A 20,178-nucleotide genomic window follows, 5' to 3' on the forward strand; every position below is an offset into this window, starting at 1 on the left:
ACATAACTAAATTTAACGTGGCATTCTCCAAAACAAAATGTTACATGCTACTTTTTACAATCTCCATATTTTCCATTTTGTAAAGCATATGAAATCAAGTCATCCTTGATCCTAGTAGCTAAGGAAGAAGAAACCGAAAAACAACCTATTGAAATACGCGACAATGCAAGTCCCTTGCGTTCACTCTTTTCATCGTGCCATTTCTCCTCTCTTTCCTCTACAATCGTCTCTAAGTTTGGTGGCTTATACGACTTGACCGGGAACACCACTCGCTCCGGCGGAGCCTCGATCCATGGCTCTAACACCTTCACGGCACCCTTCTTCCCTATTGCCATCTTTTGTACTAAAACAAACGCGTACTTCAATTCTAAGTATAAAAACAATCACTCACACACAATCTCTCTTAATTTATTATATTATTTTAGGTATGCATGAAAAGTATAAAGGAAGTGAGTTTATATATATATATATATATATATATATATATATATATATATATATATATATATATTTGGTAAAAGAACCAAAATTAGAGGAAATATCTGATGATTGAAGGAACATTGACGGCATTTGAACCACCACGTGGAAAATGTATTAATGGGCCAAATAATTACAAGTATAGGTGCATGGCTTATTATGGTGCTCCAATCATAATCATTAGTACCCTACCTAGGCCAAAATAAAGGGACTCTATTACCTTAATTTGTGCGATTACTAGTTAGCCGTTATGTATATACTTTTCATCAAAGCCAAGTAGCCAACGGTCAAAAATAATTGAACAAAGAAAAATATCTTTCATGAACATTTATTAGTTTGGTGAATTAGTAAGGCAAGTAGTTGCAAGAGTTGGCCTATGAAAGAGGTAATTTCTAATAAGTTTCCACGTATGTCGGGTGGATCTCTCATAGTACGTTGTTATAGGTCCATCATTTTGAAAACAAGGACATGAGGTGGTGTAGGGGATTCATGTTCATTCGGTATCCAAACGATTTCGATATGCGAATTTAAATGAATTTAACAACCCGTTTCGACGAAATGCTTAGATTACAAAATTTGGCTAACACATAAAAAATTATGTCTGCACTTGATTCTTATAAATCCAACCGTCAAAGGGGAGCCACATATAGTTCATGTATGGTTAATTACGTGTTAGTTTGTACATTTAGGATTTTAATTGAACTTGGGAAAAAAACCCACGTATTAGAAATTTGCATAATCGAAGGAGTCGCCACCAAACTAATTTAAGCGTGTTTGAAAAGACTTAAATGACTTGGATAAGACACCGGACACTTGAAATAAAAATAGAGATTTGGTGTCGGGACCGACAACACTTATTCGGATCAACTGAAGTGTATGTGAATTCAATACAAGAATGGTTTTTGTGCCACAATCCTATATATTCTGATTCTAATTAGGCTAGTTTGAGCATGCTTGATTTAGAACACTTTCAACTAGAATTGGTGATAACTTGAATTTAGTCAAAGTGATGGGAATCTAGTTTGGTTGTCCAAAAATTATCTTATTAGTCGTGATGCAGTTGATTTGTAGGCATTGTATCTAGCATGTAAAGGAAGTGTACATAAGTATAAACATACATCACAATCGAATATAGAACATAGAACTTGAATCAAAATTGCATAAATTGAAAGAAAACATTAAGCATAAATTATCTAAATTGAAAGATTGAAAAAGTTGATCAGTTTTCAAGACTTTGATTTCAAAGAATCAAGAATGTGCAAGTATGACATCATGTTCTTGAAAGATTCGAAAACATTGATTAACCTAACTTTAAGCGAGTTTACTCAACTTAAAGAATCATCGGTTTTGTAAAACAATGAAATTGGATTTTGAATCATCAATTTATACTTAAAAACATGTGCCTTATGATACCATAGTTTGGATTTATGCTAATCAAATTAACAAAGCATAATTAATCTCGATCCAGAATCTAATGCAAAATTATAAATTAGATTTAACATACATTAGATGCGTGTACCTCTACTAGCCTCAAAATCATGAACAAGAACTTCAAGGGTAGTTCCTCTACAAGTATCCACCTGCACGTTCGGATCCACCTTGATTAATTTAGCGTAGAATTGCTTCAAGGTTTGGTGGCTATGGAGTTTTTGGATCTTTTAGGGTTTTCTTGGTTGGAGGAAAAAGTGAAATAGGGTTAGGTTTATGTCCCAAAAACTTAAGTTTTAATATATAAAACCTATTTTACAAGTCAAGGGAAAACCGACCAAGGCACAAGACCTTGACCGGCCATACACATACACACAACAAGGTTGCGCTGGCCTGCAGATCATGGGTCGTGCAAGCTAGTGTTGTTGCTGCTTTGCTTTGCTGGACTCTTGCTTGTTGTTGCGCGCAAGCGCTTGGCTTGTAGGCTAGCAGCGTCGTTACGTCTGGCCTCGTATGCGTACCTATGGCCTTGCGGCGAATATTCATTATATAACGTACGACCACCCAATGTCTTGTGATACCAAGACTCGTGCGGCCAAGCCCATATCTCACGAGATACAATATACACTTATGATCAAATATCTTATCTTATATTGTATTTTCGATCTATATTATTAGCCATTAAATGAATTTTCGACCACTACTCACTGACTTAATTATTCCTGTAATTAATATGAACCTTAGTATTAAACAATGCACCTTGGTTGAAGAACACATTTCCATCATCTTTGATACGAAGTGAAATAGTTAAGTAAGATAGAAATCGAAAATTTAAGATAGAATTAAATTTACCTGCAAAATAAACCCAGCTACACAAGTATTTTCTAACGCAACTATTGTGCGCAATAACATTTCAATCGCATCTTTTATGCGCTAGAATATTTCTAACGTAAAATGCAGTGCACGCTGAGATATTTCAAACGCATGTTTCAATGCGCTAGAATTTTCTAGCGCATAAATATTTCTAGCGCATGTATGCACTTTTTATTGTTTCCTAGTTCTCTTTCAAGTACGATTTCTCAACCAGATTGCAGTATAAATAGGGCTTTTCAGAACCTACAAAAATCAGCAGCTAGTATTCTAATAACTAGTTAGGATTCTGAAATTCATACACTTAGCACTTCTAGTATTCTGAATTGATTCTTCTCTCTTATTATATAATTATGTTACTTTAAAACAGTGTGAATACTTGTACTTATATTATCTTTATTAGCCTAGACCTTAAACACACAAGATATTCAGGACAATCCGACATATCCTGCTAAGTTCCTTTAATTAATTTAAAGCACTCTTTCAACATATTGTTTAGTCTATAATTATGTGTGCAATAAATAAACAAGGTAGTAGTATAAAATAACACATGTACCTACGTTGAATCGTTACAAAAGGTTCCAGGCTAGTATAGACCACCTAAGATTGATAATGGACATTCTACGTATTATTAACTTTACCCCGAACCTAATCTCTACTCTGTGTACGTATGTTGGGGTGAATTTCATTCGAGATCACAAGGGAACCAATTGATAATGTGATAAAAAAATTTGAGCCTTTGCAGATCTGGCATCTGTAGTAGTCTTGTATCACAAAAATAGGGGTTTGTTAGTTTTCTCCGACATGGCTAAAATTATCTGGCGGCTCCATTGACTAATTAAGGCAGGATAAGTACCTTCCTTAATCGCAAATGCCACTTCAACATAACGAGGGAACGTACCCGCCTTTCCCCTTAAAAATAGGAGTGGGGTGCGTATCAATTTTCGTCCCCCTCCCAATATTCTAATATTCTCTCTACTCTATGTAATCCTGCAGTTTATATCCTGGTCTTAAATGCTTGTACTTCTTATCTTATTCTTTTCCCAACCTTAAACAAAAATTCCATAACGTTACTTTAGGGAACTTTGGTTTGGGGAAAATATGAATATGGTAAGATTACTCTGGAGGAATCGAATCATGATCTACCAGTCAAGAACAAGGTTCTTCATGGGCTAAAGGACATCAATTAATACACGTGCTAAGATTTTAAAACACAATATAATTCTAACATTATATTGTAGTGTGAAATTTATGTTATGTGTTGCTTTCATCACCCTTTATAAATTGTTCACATAATCAATCTGTTCGACAACACCTAATAAGGTGTGTGTGTGTGTGTGTGTGTTTATATATATATAGGGGAGGGATCCGGTAAGAACACTTCTTACGGTAATAACACTTTTACACTCTACATGTTATATATCGCAGCTTTAGAGTCACAATGCAAAGACACCGGGGAAGATCTTCCCCACACAATGGGATATCGGCAAGAAGACTCTTTAGCCAATCCGCTTCTTGACCTGCCAACTCAAGAGTAATGAATTCAGATTCCATGGTGGAGCGAGCTAGACATGGTTGTTTTGAGGACTTCCATGAAATAGCACCTCCACCCAACATGAACACATAACCACCAGTAGAAACAACTTCATCGTTTTCGGACACCCAATTAGCATCACAATAACCTTCTAAAACATTAGGAAAGAGATTAAAATGCAAACATACCTCCATGGTACCCTTTAGGTACCTACGAAAACGATGAAGTGCATTCCAATGTTCACTAGCTACTAGGATTATGACTATATCGACTTAATCTGCTTACCACGTAGGAAATGTCAGGACGTGTGCAATTCATCAAAAACATTACACTTCCTATCACCTTGGCATATTGCTCGACACGCTTGGACCCATTCTTTGTAAGATTTACACTTGCATCATAAAGAGTCTTACATTGCTCCGGCCAAATCATAGCAATCGAACTTCTTCAAGATTTTCTCCACATAATGAGAATGACTCATTGAGAACCCATCCTTGGATTTGTTCAACCGGATACCAAGGATCACATCGGCTTCACCTAAGTCCTTCATTTCAAACTTAGTAGACAAAAAAAAATTAGTGCAATTCACAACCTGAAGGTTAGTGCCCATAATAAGCATGTCATCAACATAAAGACAAATAATAACACAAGCGAAATCAAAAACCTTAGAATACACACAAGAGTCCGAAAAATTAGTCACAATCCCGTCACTCCTAAGGGTATTATCAAACTTTTCATACCATTTCTTAGGAGCTTGTTTCAAACCATACAAAGACTTTTTAAGCCTACACACCTTATGCTCTTGACCCTTAACCACAAAACCTTCCGGTTGAGTCATGTAAATTTCCTCATCAAGATCACCATTAAGAAAGGTCGTTTTAACATCCATTTGATGGACCACTAAGTTATGAATTTCCGTTAAAGCATCCAAAGTCCTAATGGTGAAAATCTTAGTCACGGGTGAGTAGGTATCAAAAAAAGTCGATTCCCTCTTTTTGAGTGAAAACTCTAATAACAAGTCTAGCCTTAAACTTATCAATAGAGCCATCGGGTTTCTTCTTATTAGTAAAGATCCATTTACAACTTATGGATTTAGTCCCCTTAGGTAAATCACATAACTCCCAAGTATGATTAGACATGATTGAATCTAATTCACTATTAATGGCCTCTTTCCAAAAACTAACATCTATGGATTTAATTGCTTCACTATAAGTATTTGGGTCTTCTTCTATGAGAAACAAATAAAGAACAATTTCACTCAAATAATCCACACATCAAAGTCTTGAACAAGAAAAACAGTCAAGAAATTCGGTCCAAAGATAGTCTCTACTCTAAGCCTCTTACTCTTCCTATGTTGGACTTCTTCCACTATATTGGGAGGAGGAGGATCACTAGGACTAGACAAAGAAACATCCAAAGACTCATCAACACTTGACTCATGCACATGAGAAGACAAAGAAAATTTCAATGGGAAAGTATGCTCAAAGAAAGCTGCATCCCTATATTAACAAGTAGAATGATCACTCAAAAACAAGAATCTATATGCGGCACTATTATGAGCATAACCTATTAACACACTATCAAAAGTTCTAAACCCAATGGTGGTTTTATTAAAATATGGAAAAGCAACCTTGGCTAAGCACCCCCACACTTTAAAAATACTCATGTTAGGACTATAACCTCCATATCTCATAGGGTGTCTAATCCAACTTCTTATGGGGCACTCTATTAAGTACATAATAAGCGGATAAAACCGCCTCCCCCCACATGTTGTTGGATAATCCGGAACTTAGAAGCATGGAATTCATAGTCTCTTTTAAAGATTTATTTTTCCTTTCGGCAATATCATTTTGTTGGGGGGGATGTGAGGGGAACTTAACTCATTGATGATTCCATTGGTTTCACAAAATTCTTTTAAGGACCATTTTCCATATTCATCACCTCTATCGGTTGTAAGTCTTTTAATTTTAAGGTCATGTTGATTTTCAACATCGGATTATACTTTAAAAATACACTTTTAGCCTCATCCTTAGTTTTGAAAAGATAAACTTTAGTAAACCTTGAAAAATATCAACAGAAGTCATGTAGTAATTTTTCCCACCTCTACTAGTAGTGCAATTTTTAAAGCCCGTTAAATCCGAGTGAATCAACTCTAACAATTTAGTACTTCTCGTTACTACTTTCTTAAATGGTTTTTTAGAATGTTTGGACTCAACACAAATAGTTTAGAGGCTTTGTCAATTTTATCAAAAGAAATCAAGTTCATGTCTTTTAACTTTTTCATGTAAGAAACATTTAGATGTCCTAATCAATTGTGCCAAACATACATAGACTAGCTCAACGATATAAGCAAAAGAAGAAGTAATTTCATTATTGTTCAAAACATTCAACACAAATAATCCTTCACTAAGGTAACCTTTCCCAAGAAAGTCTCCATTCTTAGAGATAACAATCATGTCTGCCTCAAAGAGAAGTTTTAGGCCGGCTTTGTTGAGAAGGGCAACCAAAACAAGATTCCTCCTAAGGGAGGGAACATACTGAACATAATTCAAAGACAAATTTTTTTCCGGAAAGTGAGTTTATGTTGGACCGTCCCTTTTCCAAGAACTCCGGCGGTGCTACTATTTTTCATGTAAACAGGGTATTCATCGGTAGCATCCTCAAAGTCCGTCATGATTCTCCCGTATCCAAGATCCATTCCACCTTGTTTTCCACCAATTTGGCTTCAACCACCACTGCGGATATCACCTCATTCTTTTCAACAAGGTTGGCTTAGGAGGCACAATTGGAGTTACTCTTGTGGAGGCGGTTACATTGATAGGCTTTGTGTCCTATATTTACACACACATAGCAAGCTCCTTTAGTCTTTTGAATCTTATGGTTGTTAGTGAAGTTTCCTTTGGTTGAATGATTCTTCTTCTTCCCTTTGAACCTATTTTTAGCCATATGAGCACTAGAATCAACCAAGTTAGCTTTAGAAGAATTCAAAGATAGAGATTAAAACTTATCCTTGAGGCGGTTAGCCTATTCAGTCCTCATATAACCAATGAGTTCTTAAAAGTTAATGTCCTTCTTCTTGTGCTTCAAAAAATTGCGGTAGTCATTCCATGATGGTGGAAATTTCTCGAAGAGTACATTGGCTTGAAGAGTTTCACACATATTCATACCCTCACCCAAGATGTCGGAGACGATGTTCTCATAATCATGGACTTGATCCATGATGGACTTGTCATCCGTCATCTTGAAACTGATCCACTTACCAACAACATATTTTTTCTCACCAGCATCATCGGCTCCATACTTCTTTTGCAAGGTGTACCAAATGGACTTGCTTGACCGATTGGTGTTGAGAAGGTCAAATAAGATTTCATTCACATGATGGAGAATGTGAGCCCGAACAAGTTTGTTGTCTTTCTCCTTCTTGGTCAATGCTTCGGCCGTATTCTTGATATCTTCCTCCGAAAGGGAGGGATCTGGTGCTACCGCCTTACTTTCTTAAATTACTTCAGTCACATCCTCATAGAGCAAATAATCTAATTCTAGTTGCTCAAAAAAATCAACAATTGTTGTGACCATCTTTTGTGGTTCTTGCCATCAAGAGGACCCAACTTAGAGAGGTCGGGAAGGGTCTTGCTCATCATAGAGTTAGCCATAACATTAGACATAATATATCATTTTCAAATTGTTGTATTTTAGGTGTTTTCAAGACTAATATAAACAACAAGAATGTAGGACTTACGAAACTTGTTGTGTCGTGGTAACTAAACCAGTGTCTTGAAAAGGAGATTCAGTGCAACCGGGGTGCACAATTGTATTCACCGATTCGTTCCCTAAGATTTAATTTACACAACTCTCAACACACAATGGCACTCTTAGGTATGAGATGGAGTTACTAGAACTTATGCCCAAAAGAGAGGAAGAAAATGAGAAGATAAAATAATGATTTTTCTGTAAAAAAACATGAAGCATGTATTTATAAGATTACAGGAGGATACAAAACAACCCAGAGAAATCAAAGGACTCAAGGAATCCAATGGCATTGAACAACCAATTAAACTCATGATAATGAAGGGTATATACCCCCATAATCAAGAGAAATAATTGACCAACTTAATCACCATAATCAGAATGATAATTGTCCGTAAACCATATTTAAAAGATTGTCATAAAAGAGGAATCCAAAGAGATAATAAAAAACAGGACAAAACGAAGAATGTTCTCAAAACCGGTCAAACCGGTTTCTCAAAACCGGTCGGGCGCGAGTGCAATAAAAAAACTTCATAAATTACGTCATTTTTAATACCGGTCGGGTTTGAAAAACCGGCTGATTTCGGTGCAATTCACAAAAGCCTTTTTAACACCGATTTTTTCCACTTGCGTTCAAAACTAGCCGGGTTTTAAAAACCCGATAGATTTTTGGCGTACTTTTCCAGCTTTAAATTCCAACAGAGTTTTCATCTTCACGATATTGATGTAACCCTCCAAGCGCAATCTCAAAGGGATGAACAGGGAGTTGAATATATATATTCATCACACAGAAGAGTAACACTGACTAAGTTACTAATTATGTCAAGTGGTGGCTATAATTATAAACTATCATTTCTAAATACGCATGTGTCATCACCATATGCATGCTTCCTTTGCTGATATTTCAAGCCAAGTTAGTTTGTGCGACCAACATTAGTTTTTCCCCTTTTTTTTAAACTATATTTGATAAACCTTACTGAGTAAAATATTACTTTGTATGTAATTTGGATCCCTCATCCTTAACCTTCTTTTAATTGCCCTTGTTATTCATTCATATAAACGGAAAAATAGAAAGAGTGGTTTAGGTCATCACTAATTATACAATTTGGTCGTCTTTCCTCCATTACTTCTTCAATATGAGACAACTAGTTCACATGTGAATTATTTACATAGCGTCTTAGTGATTTATACTATGTATTAACAAAATATTTCTACAAATGTCTACATGGAACGTGTCGCTCTCCCTCAACTTGCGGCCTCCAGCTTCAACACTAAAGAATTGTTCAATTGAACTATAACCTTTTGCATGTTATCTTTGCAAAATTAATATTAATATGATACATAATAATTATCTTGTGAATCAAAATCAAACATAATTTCACTAAAACGTATAATAATTAACGTAATAATTCGGGGCATCAACCGAGCGGAGCCCATACTAGTTACTTCCTTCCATATCCTAACATATACGTAGTACGTACTAGTTACTTTGTATGTACCTCGTCTAATTATGATATATCATTATCATTTATCCTTACCTAACTTGAGAAGCTTAATTACTTGTACATTTTTTTTTTTGATGGGTTAATCACTAGTCTACTAGAGTACTAGTGAGTATTACTTTAAAGAGTACCGTCCTCGTGAATATATTAATTTTCCCTCGTTAATTATCATTTATCCTTTATTTGCCTTTTTTTTTTTTTTTGCAATAATAGTGGTTAAAGTTAACCAACCACGTAGCTTAATTGACACTTTAATCAAGCTTAATAATACATGGGCAGCATGGAAGCCCAAATTAGATGAATAGGGACATGTTTTTCAATGAATTATTTTCTTTATTCCTACATATTCAATACTTTACGGAACTCCATCAAAGATATGATATGTTTACCTCATTTCTACTACTTATTTTAGTAAAAAAAATTCATACTTTACAAGTAATATAAAGGACCTCTCTCAGAACTTCCTCCTTAAAAAAAAAATCAGCACACTAGAGTTTCATTTGCTAGGTTGCTCGTCGAAATGTTCAAAAGATTAAGTTAAGTTCCAAAAAGTTTTATTAAGTTTACATAAATAAAAATAAGATTAATAGAACCTACTCAAAAAAGAAGGTTGTAAGATGTGTCTTTGGATTTGGTTGTGTATTTCTACTTTTTGGTTTACAATTAATTTTTAAGCAAATGTTTTTTTTCACAGGTGAAAAAATTCTCCATCTAAAGGCCCATTACAAGCCTTACATCCCCAACCCCCCTTCCCCCACTAAAATCCCAAGACTATGCTAGGGAAGAAGGGAAGCTCACAACTTGAGCCAACTCCAATTCCAATATGTGACATTAGTTTGTGAATGTAAATTATTTTAGTTGATTAAAGTTTTAAAAATTAGTATGTACCTTTGTTTTTTACCTAATTAATTATTTCAAATTCAACAACAAAGAAAACACCATAATTACATAGACTCTTGCATATTAAGCTCTCATCATGACATAAACTTTTGCATTTTGAGCTTCTACCATGCTATAAACTCAAACGATGAAAGTCTATTCCATGGTACAAGCTCGAAATGCCAAAGTCTCTAATTCTTTTTATGGATAAATTGCTCTGAATTTCACAACAAAACCCCTTAATGACATAGATTTTTGCATATTAAGCTCCCATCATGGCATAGACTCTGCATTTTGAGCTCCTGTTGTGGTATAAGCTCAAATGGTGGAAGTCTAACCATGCTACAAGCTCACAATGCAAATGTTTCTACTTTTCTCTGGATTACTTATATGAAATTCAGCAATAAAAAAAATTCCTTAATGACATAAATATTTGTATATTAAACTCCCACCACGGTATACGACTTTTGCATTTGACCTCATGTAGCTCATGCCTTGGTATAAGCTCAAACGGTGAAATCTATATCATAGTACAAGCTCAAATTACAAGTCTCTCTACAACATGATAGTGGTGAATAAAAATAAAACTTTGAGCAATAAACATGAAGCAACAATATGTGGTGAATAAATGAAAAGTTCAAGTCCATCAAAAGCATGATTGCATTTGTATGAAATTCATGCAACTTTACTCCCAAAAGTAGAAATATATGTCACCATTTCCCAAACCACTCATTTTAAGGTATAGGCATGGACTATTCTACAATCTAATAATGTAATGAAGCAGAGGTATGCATGATATCAAGTACCACGCAAAAGAGGGCAATGTAATAACTATGCTTTACTAAACAATTAGCAACCCAATTCAAAAACCAAGGATGAAAGAGAATGGTATATATGTTATTCATGTAATTCTTGTGTACATTTCCCCATGCAAAAACCAAGGAGCTGAAAGTCACGAGGATAGTCGATCATCTTTAACCTAAAGCTTGCCATAATTGAAACCACTTCTTGGTTCCATCATTTTGTTCCCTTTCTCAATCCTTCCTTTGCCATTACTATAATTTCACGCCAAGCAACAATCCCACTAAATACTTTAGTATAAAACCCCTTCATCTAAAGCCTCACAATATATGACAAACATCAAACACACAAAAAACCACTCTTTATATATCTCTCTCCAACCCTTATAGATTAAAAATGATACAAAGAATTTGTTTCTTGTTTCTCTTATGTGTCGCTATATTTTCACAGGTAAGAGCGCAAGAGCGAGCACCCCACGGCCTTGCTTACCAGTACCCATCAGCGTTGTCTCCTAGAGCGTATGACTTCTTTCACCCTAACGCTCATAGAGACTCCTGTACTAAATCAAACTGTGCACCAATTCCATTAGCAGCTCAAGTGCATGAAGCACAATCAGAAGCAGCAGCAGCAGCAGCAGCACCACGTACAACTACTCTTGGTGCGGGTATGATTGCCGGTCCTGCTTTTGCAGCCATTATCATTCTTTGCCTCGCAATGGGCATCTACTACGTCGCAAAGACTCGTTACACAAATCTCAATCGTACTAAATCAGTTCAACCAGATGTTTAATTAGATGGGATGATCGAACTCTTTGTTTGCCTGTATTTTACAGCCTTCAGGCCTACAGTTTTCAATTCCATCCACGTACTATGACATTAATGGATCTTGAGGATGGGAGATGTGAGGGACTACTATAATCCCTCCTCCCCCATAACTCACTATGACATTAGTTGATCCTATCTTTTTTTTTATTATTTATTTTGATTCAAGGAGCTTCTTGTATTTAGTTGTTTAGTGTATAAGGTTAGATTTGTGAGCATCAGTATTTCATTCAATACATTACAGTTTTCTTTGCCAAACTTGTGAGTACTGAATAGTCTATCTTTATGCCCATATCCCCGACCACTCTGCCAGTTACAAATTAGAATGTTGTAAACATGATTAAGGAAGGGATTCAAAGTTAATCCCAAGTGAATATAATCAATTGGAAAAAGATGTATTTAAGTACCCAATTAATTCCTTGTAAAGTTTCAGCTGGTCTCTTAGCAATGATGTTGTTTGTTTCAAAGCATTCACGGGTAATTGAACATGATTTCATAGTGAAAACATACAATTAAGAGAACCTAATAATATTTTCTATTAATTCATACTCCCTCCGTATTTATTTAAGAGATACACTTGGCCAGGCACGGGTATTAAAAAAAAGAATTGAATGAAATAAAGTAATAAAACAAGTGGGGTGTAGATATTTTAATAAGAAAAACAAGTGGGGACCATGTTATTTTAGGGAGTGGGGGGTGGGGTGTAGATATATTATTTAACTAGATGGTGGGGTTGATAAGTTACTAAAAATGGCAAGTGTATCTCTTAAATAAATACGGCCGGAAAATGCAAGTGTATCTCTTAAATAAATACAGAGGGAGTACATTACAATTTCTCAGCATACCCTGGGCAATGATGGTGTTCATTTGTTGTCAATGCGTTACAAATTCACAACAATCAAGGGCTGGCAATCCCTAACCCGACCCGATAACCCGACCTGATAACCCGACTCGAACCCGACCTGAAGTTACTGGGAGAAATCCCAACCTAACCTGAACCGAACCCGAATGACCTGAAATCGACCCGATTGACCCATTTGTCATATTTTATAGTAATATTAAGTTTTACAATGTTTCTGGTATTTTTTTTACACAACCCGAAATAGACCCGAAACCAAACCCGAACCTGACCTATTGACCCGAATTGCCACCCCAGTCAGTCACCCACCCATAAACGCACACAAACACAATTTTGCTATAGCTTTCGACAGAAGCGTGGCCACAAGCTCGTGAAAAAGGACGTGGTAAGACAACAATTTTCAGAGATTTTTAGCAACAAATCTACTCATATGAAGTCCGTGATAACGGAGAGGCACCTCTGAGTTCATCCTATAAACAGATGTACTTCAGTAATGGTAAAATATTAACTTGGATACGATGTCAGTCATACAAAGAATGTCAACCTCACATATAACCAACTGCGTGGCTTCCTTCACTCAAGTAAGGTACAAAATGAGACAGTTGCAGAAAGAATACATACGCTAATTTCTGCATACATCATCCTTCTTCTTTTTATGTAGTTCAATCAAAAGAAAGATTACAGCAATTTCACCACCCTCGTGAACTAAGAGATGCAATCACAGTCCCAAAAGTCTTATGTACAGCTTTGTTCCATAAATGTGCAACTTCGAATGATTTTGTTTCAAAAATTGGCCTCTTCACCTGCATCGAAGACATTCAAGAGTAACTCATTTCTTCTTATAAAGATTAACACCAAAAGTATAACTACAGTCTACAGCTATTATTTGTTGGGAAACTCTTTCCTCCACTCTGGTGAAATGAAGATAAACGACAAGGCGACTCCCCTGAGCCTTAATAAGGTTACAGTTTCCACAGAATGAGGATATATGTTGGTTTCAATAACAATCTACACCTCGTCCAAATTCCCAACAGGTTACCAAGAACTACACAAAAGGTTCTATATATTCTCAACTCAAACCCCCTAATGCTTGGTTTGAGATTCAATTAGATTTTAAACAAAAAAAAACTTCGGCAACAAACAACTTGTTTTCAACCAACAATAACTACATCTAATGAAAAAGAGCCTAAAGCAAAATGTTCCATTCCTTAGTGTGTGTATTGCAAAATTTTACTAATCGGGGATTACAGCTGCCAATACACTCCATGTCATAAGCTCATAACACGAAACTTTAGCAACATTTCAAAGGTTTCAAGCTTCAACACATGGATTAGCACAAAGAACAAAATTAATGCATGGTAGAAGTCGAGATAACTAATCTTCAAACATTCTATTTGGCGAAATAACATAGATACAAGGTGAGATATATGTTCATTTACTCAAACTGTTTTATGTATGATGCCTTTGAACAACATTGATCACATATTATAAGCTCATCCACCATGGCAGATTTAGAAAGTGAACTTAAAGACTAGTAGTGAAAGTTATTACCTTTTCTCATTATAGACAAACAAAGCTAACGCCTAACGGTTATTTTGCATTTGGCAAGTGGAAACTTGAAACTTCATATTCTATTAAAAGCGGTATGTTGGTTAACTAGCACAAGTATAGAAGTATGACTGTACGAAAATCCTGTGAGTCTTTAAAATATACTCCATAAGAGTTAAGAACTTTCGTATCACCTCCTTTTTCTTGTGCTGTGCTTTTGGGTCGATTGAACCTTGAGAAAAGGGATAAAGATTAGGAGTAAGAAAAAGTAGTTTAATTACTTAGGGCCTAACCAATCCAAAACTTCCAGGCTTTCAGGCATAGGGATCAGATTGTCACAGCATGGCAGTGGTGTTCTTTGCTGCAGCCTCTCTCTGGATTTCCTCAGTGAGTGCTACCTTAAAGTTCATCTTTGACCACAGCTCGCCGTTGGCTTGACTAGCATTTTTTTTTATTGTTGTCATGTTGTGTGCTATCAGTGTCACATTGAAGATAAATGTCACATCAAAGAATAGCATGAGTTTGCTAAACAGGATTCTCCACAGGGTCTCCTTGAGATTTAAAAAAATTAACTAGTACCCCATGGCCCTGTGGCTTTAAATTTTTACCAGGTAACCCTAAGGTATAGTATTAATTCCAAATATAAGTCAAACTTCAAGGAATTTAAGCATCTGTCTGAATTAATGACGAAACTGCCGTTGCTTATTTATTTGGAGCCAACAACATACCAAGAGAGATGCATATTCTTCTCCAATCCTATAGAACTACCCTCAAATCATCTGTTACAATCTACTCTATCTCTCATTTGTAAAGTTCCATGGGATAACCTTTAAAAGTGCTGATGCAGTTTAAATTATGGTGTGAAAGTCGTTTGTATAAGAAAATTAGGCATTAAACTCAAAAAATGCTGTTAGTTTTCATCGGAAAAAAAATTTATGAACTTATTGTTGTCTCATTTTGAAATCATTTTTGTAACTAGTAAATTTTCAAAACCACAGAGCTACTTAACAATTTTCTTGAAACCTCAAGGGCACTTGGTCCCTTCTTTCACAATGAATTAAAGATAACTTTGACAAAGTGGGCACTCATGAGAATCATGATGGACACAATCCTTGCTTGACAAGTGTAGGAGTTTTCGTAGACATGCAAGATTGAGCCTCAAGATTAAATAACTTTGAACCAAGCAAAGAAAGAGAATTAAGAAAAGGAGAGAACAGAGAAAAGGAAGAAAAAAAAAAGATTAGGTGCACTTGCCAACATACCCATTTCACCTTACCAATCCCATGGTACAACCCTAGATTGTTTGTATTTGGGTTCTAAGATCCAAAGTCAAGAAGGAAAAACATCCAAGATATAACAAAAAGATTATAATACCCTAACCTTAATTAGGGTGGAGCCAATTGTCACGACATGATCATCTTGGACCAAAACTGGCCCTGGCCCCACAGACCACCACAAGTTCTTCCGGCGCATTTTGTCCTCACTCGTGCATACCCTAGAAAAGAGGTCACACATCCTAAGACTACTCCCAGCCAAGCACGCTTAACTGTGGAGTTTCTTAGCATATAGGCTACCTAAAAGAAATGTGCACCTTGGTGGTATAGGTAGTATATTTACAGCAAAGCAGGGGGATTACAAAGAGCCCTAAGCAATCAATTAGTAGAAAAGAAAGTGACCCAGCAAGGAATAGCCGATGACAACTAGGAGGTGACTTGGAAGTAAATTTATCAACATTAGGATCTAAAGTCAGCCAGTAATACTGGTATCCTAATTTATATCAACATTAGGATCAAGGCTTATAAATTAGGATACCAGTATAGCAACATCCATCATCAACGCTTAGACAACATGGAGTATCATGTTTGAGAAAGTTGTTGATGCAACCAGTTCCAAACAAACTATTTTAAAAGCTCTTAAAAAAAACATAAAGTGAACAAAGTTCAACTTTAAACTCAACAAGGGGTGGATCTTTTTAACTTACAAAATTACAATGATGGCTAAGGATCCCATCTCAAAATTTTCATTATAGTCGTCGTCATTTGCCAAAGAAATTCCTACAATGAATTATTGTTCCATGTCATCATATAGGGGTCAATCAGGTCATCAGTCATCTCGAAGCCAAAGAGTTTGAACATGACAATTACCAATGATAAGTTGAATGACTCTGTTAAACCTATGAAGTAAAGAAAGAAGATGAATAATGGTATTGCAACAAATACCAGAGATAATTTAGTGAGAAAGGAAAATCTCAATCATGTACTATACATCGACGACATGGTTGTAGGCTTGTAGGCTGTAGCAATGGCTATAACCAGAAAATAGTAGAGACAATCGAATTTCTCCAAACATCTATGTAAGGTAAAACCTCTTTAAAAAGGCAGTGATAGAGAATGAAAAGTGGCGTAAGTTAATTAAAATAACAAGTCCAATGATAAATGTTACAATGGTACATACTGTCATTTTTTTGTAGACATGCAACCTGACGCAAGATGCAACCCAGCAAATTTACGAAGGAAACAAACCTTACCAACATTTTTTTAAAAAGGAAAAGAACAGCCAATGTTATTGTGTCTTTAGAACACAAGAGTGAAAACAAAAATGGTAATCATACAATATATATATATATATATATATATATATATTGACATGAAAAATTGGTGTCTTGTTAAAGATACAAGTAATCATACAATCAAAGTAAATTGCGGAAGTAGTGCTGAACATAATTCGAGAATAACTCATAACATAAATTTCGTTGTTGTGTCTGTTGACTCCTCAACAAAATTTAAAGTGCTAGCTAGAAAAAGGTTGATTGTGGTTAACCTAAAAGATCCCAGGTAAAATACATAAAAAATAAAACAACATTTGGAGCATGGGGTGAGTTTTCAAGGTGATAATGGTGTAAAATTTTAATAAAGAGAAACAACTTTACAGCATCTAGACAAAATATTTTTGACCCTATTGTTCAGGTGTCCATGACTAAGAATTGAACAAAAAATCCAATCAATCTGCAAGCTGTCGGATGATTCGGACCAAGGTGCTTGAAGACTTATGTGAGAAGACCCAATTGGAACACAAGAGGGCAGCGTAACAACTTACATGTTCATCGTCCTAATCAACATTTTCAAGCTTGTTTACTTCAAAATAAATCCATTCCAAGACCTAACAAAGTGCATCAAGTCGTGCACACAAATATTGCATTACCACCAGCCATCAAGCCCCCTTCACTTGACCAAAGTACTTATTTTTCTTCGATTGATTAGTGAATATGACATGACACAGGAGTAATTTTTGAAAAATAAAACTTCTGATAATTGTAAGAAATTTAAGCACTTCCAGAAGAGGAAAATGGCTATCGACTTAAATCTCCGAGAACTGGTAGATTTCACTTTACAATAAACAATTATGTAAGACAACAACAATCCCTTACAGCTCATATGTCCTAAATCACCCAAACATATTAGGGTGGTCAAAGATAAGAATAAGACACGATTTTGATTGGTTTTGAGCTTCGGATCCAAAATGAAATAATTTTTTCCTACAGGCAAGGGGTTCCTATCAAAAATCGGCCAATCAACAAGGCAACAACTATACAAAAGGAAGAATAGTATGATTCTTAATAAGACCAAACCCATGTATAAAAGAAAGAAAATGCCTACAGTAAATCAGGTTGAACCGTTGAAGCTCTTGCATGTGCAATATTACTCAACAATTATATTCCCAGCAGAATTTTAATTAAGGTAAGCATGTGGGATAATTGAAGTGGATAGAAACCTAGTGTATCCACACCTGTGAGTGTTTTTTTTTTTTATCAATCAACTATGCTGCTTTGAATAGAAAAGAGTTTGAATTTGATGAATAAATTTCCAAGTGTTAATGATCTTTACAATGAGACTGACAGACTAAAATATGCTTCATTGTTCTGTTTATCTTGAGCCATAGAGCTAGGATTGAGAAGGCACTGAATCAGGTAATTGATTAGGGAAATTATGCTATCCAGAAGAAGCAGCAGAAAAGAAAGCAATAAGAGCCATGATGTTAAGAGAAAAACCAAGGAGAAGCGAATAAGATACATAGCCAGGCTTGTTGCCGAAGAGTGGTAGGTAAAAGAGAAATATTGGCTGAGGAGGCATTCATTCCAATTGCACAGTTGGGAAACTACGAAATTGTTAAATTTGTGTTTATTAATGGATCTTACAAGAGGATGAGCATAAGTAGCTGCCTAGCTAGCGATGAAAAATTAATGAAAAGGGGAAGATAATAGTATGGCAACCATGATCTCCGTAATTACCTTTGCAATAATAGAACTCCAGGAGTCTAGATAGCATGGCAACAATCATCTCCATAATTACCTTTACAATAATAGAACTCTGGGAATCTAGGTACATCCAGGTGTTAGCATTTCTGTAAGACACCTAAAGAATTTTCATTTGTGGATGTAAATGATATTTTCGTCACAACCAGCAATCCCTTTTCAAAAAGCTGAAATTCACGGGTTATCAAATCAATACAAAAAAAGATCACTAAAGGAATGATATCATTTTAATCTCCAAGTCATGCTCAGGGAGTGTTCCAGAAGTTCAACTTGTGCTCAAAATTTCAAGCTTATCATTACTAGTGCTGTTGCTTAAGATATTGATGATAGAAAGAGAACTTTTACATGGTTTTTTGATGGGTGACAAAAGATAGTCCTATTACTTGAAGTTCCCATTTTTACACTTTCTACACCTGAATCTGACCATGTTGCTTCAACGTATAGGGCTTCTCAAACTACATGGATAAGGAGATAATTAAGAACATCATCTACCACGGGAACAAACTATCAAGGTAATGAACGATCAGGCACGTTGGTGTAAAGTTTCATTTCATTACTTCTGTTGAAGGAGACTAGGAGAGACCTACATAAGATTCATAAAGTCCATCAAATAGCCAACGTTTCTACGACACCTTTGAAGTACAGAGACTTTCAAAAGATGCCTACACAACACTGAATTTTAAGTGGTCTCTCCATCAATACCAAAATCATCACATTCACATTGCGACAGGCTCACAATTAAATCCTTAAATTCCAAAACTTCAAAGAGACAATCGACATCAAGCAGCAATAAAATAATCAACTAAAAGGTTGACAAGACCAATCCCTCCTAAATTTGACTTGTAAATAAATTGAATTTCACATCAATCACTAAAAAAAACAACCCCAACAAGTAAAGTCGCAATTACCCCCAAAAATCAAAAGGAAAATTTCTAGGGTTCTAAAATTGAAAGGCAAACGGCATCCAAATCAAAATGTTGGAACAAAAAAAACAGCATTTCGAGTGTAACCTGTGAATGATTGTCGAATTTAGCATTGTTCTCAGAAATTGTTTTGTAGATGTTTCGTCGATTTTCGAAAACGACGACAGCCGTCAAGGCACTTCCGAGCGCAGCACCAAGTAATCGCTCCTGCACAAAGCAACAAACAAACAAAAAAACAAGATCAAATTTGTGTTTTCGTAATTTATTTTCATAATGATTGGAAGTGTTAAAGGATGAAGAAATGAATGAAATCAAAACCTGAGCAAGAACGCTGATCATTGTGTGTGTTTGTTGTTTCTTCTTCAACAGCAGTAGCCGGCTTTCGTAGGTTGAGTTTTTGGTGGTTTGGTTTTCACAAAAAACATATAAACTAAATTAGGTCCCAAACACGTTGGAGCTAATGTATTACTCCCTCCG

At 35.6% G+C, this 20,178-nt stretch overlaps 2 protein-coding genes across 2 annotated transcripts; one reads left to right on the plus strand and one right to left on the minus strand.

The window, feature by feature from the left end:
• Nucleotides 1-11,312: 11,312 nt before the first annotated feature.
• On the plus strand, nucleotides 11,313-12,027 carry LOC110797895 (uncharacterized). Its single transcript, XM_056836184.1, has 2 exons — nucleotides 11,313-11,342; nucleotides 11,689-12,027. Exons 1-2 carry the CDS (start codon nucleotides 11,313-11,315, stop codon nucleotides 12,025-12,027), a joined length of 369 nt encoding a protein of 122 aa, XP_056692162.1.
• Nucleotides 12,028-13,404: 1,377 nt separating this feature from the next.
• Nucleotides 13,405-20,178, minus strand: LOC110797910 (uncharacterized). The gene is made up of 3 exons (XM_022003042.2): nucleotides 20,020-20,178; nucleotides 19,789-19,908; nucleotides 13,405-13,721 (listed from the first exon to the last, which is right to left on the minus strand). Exons 1-3 carry the CDS (start codon nucleotides 20,038-20,040, stop codon nucleotides 13,608-13,610), a joined length of 255 nt encoding a protein of 84 aa, XP_021858734.1. The 5' UTR covers nucleotides 20,041-20,178; the 3' UTR covers nucleotides 13,405-13,607.

The sequence above is a fragment of the Spinacia oleracea genome, chromosome 2 (genome assembly GCF_020520425.1).
Source record: "Spinacia oleracea cultivar Varoflay chromosome 2, BTI_SOV_V1, whole genome shotgun sequence".
In the NCBI taxonomy this organism is placed as follows: Eukaryota; Viridiplantae; Streptophyta; class Magnoliopsida; order Caryophyllales; family Amaranthaceae; genus Spinacia; species Spinacia oleracea.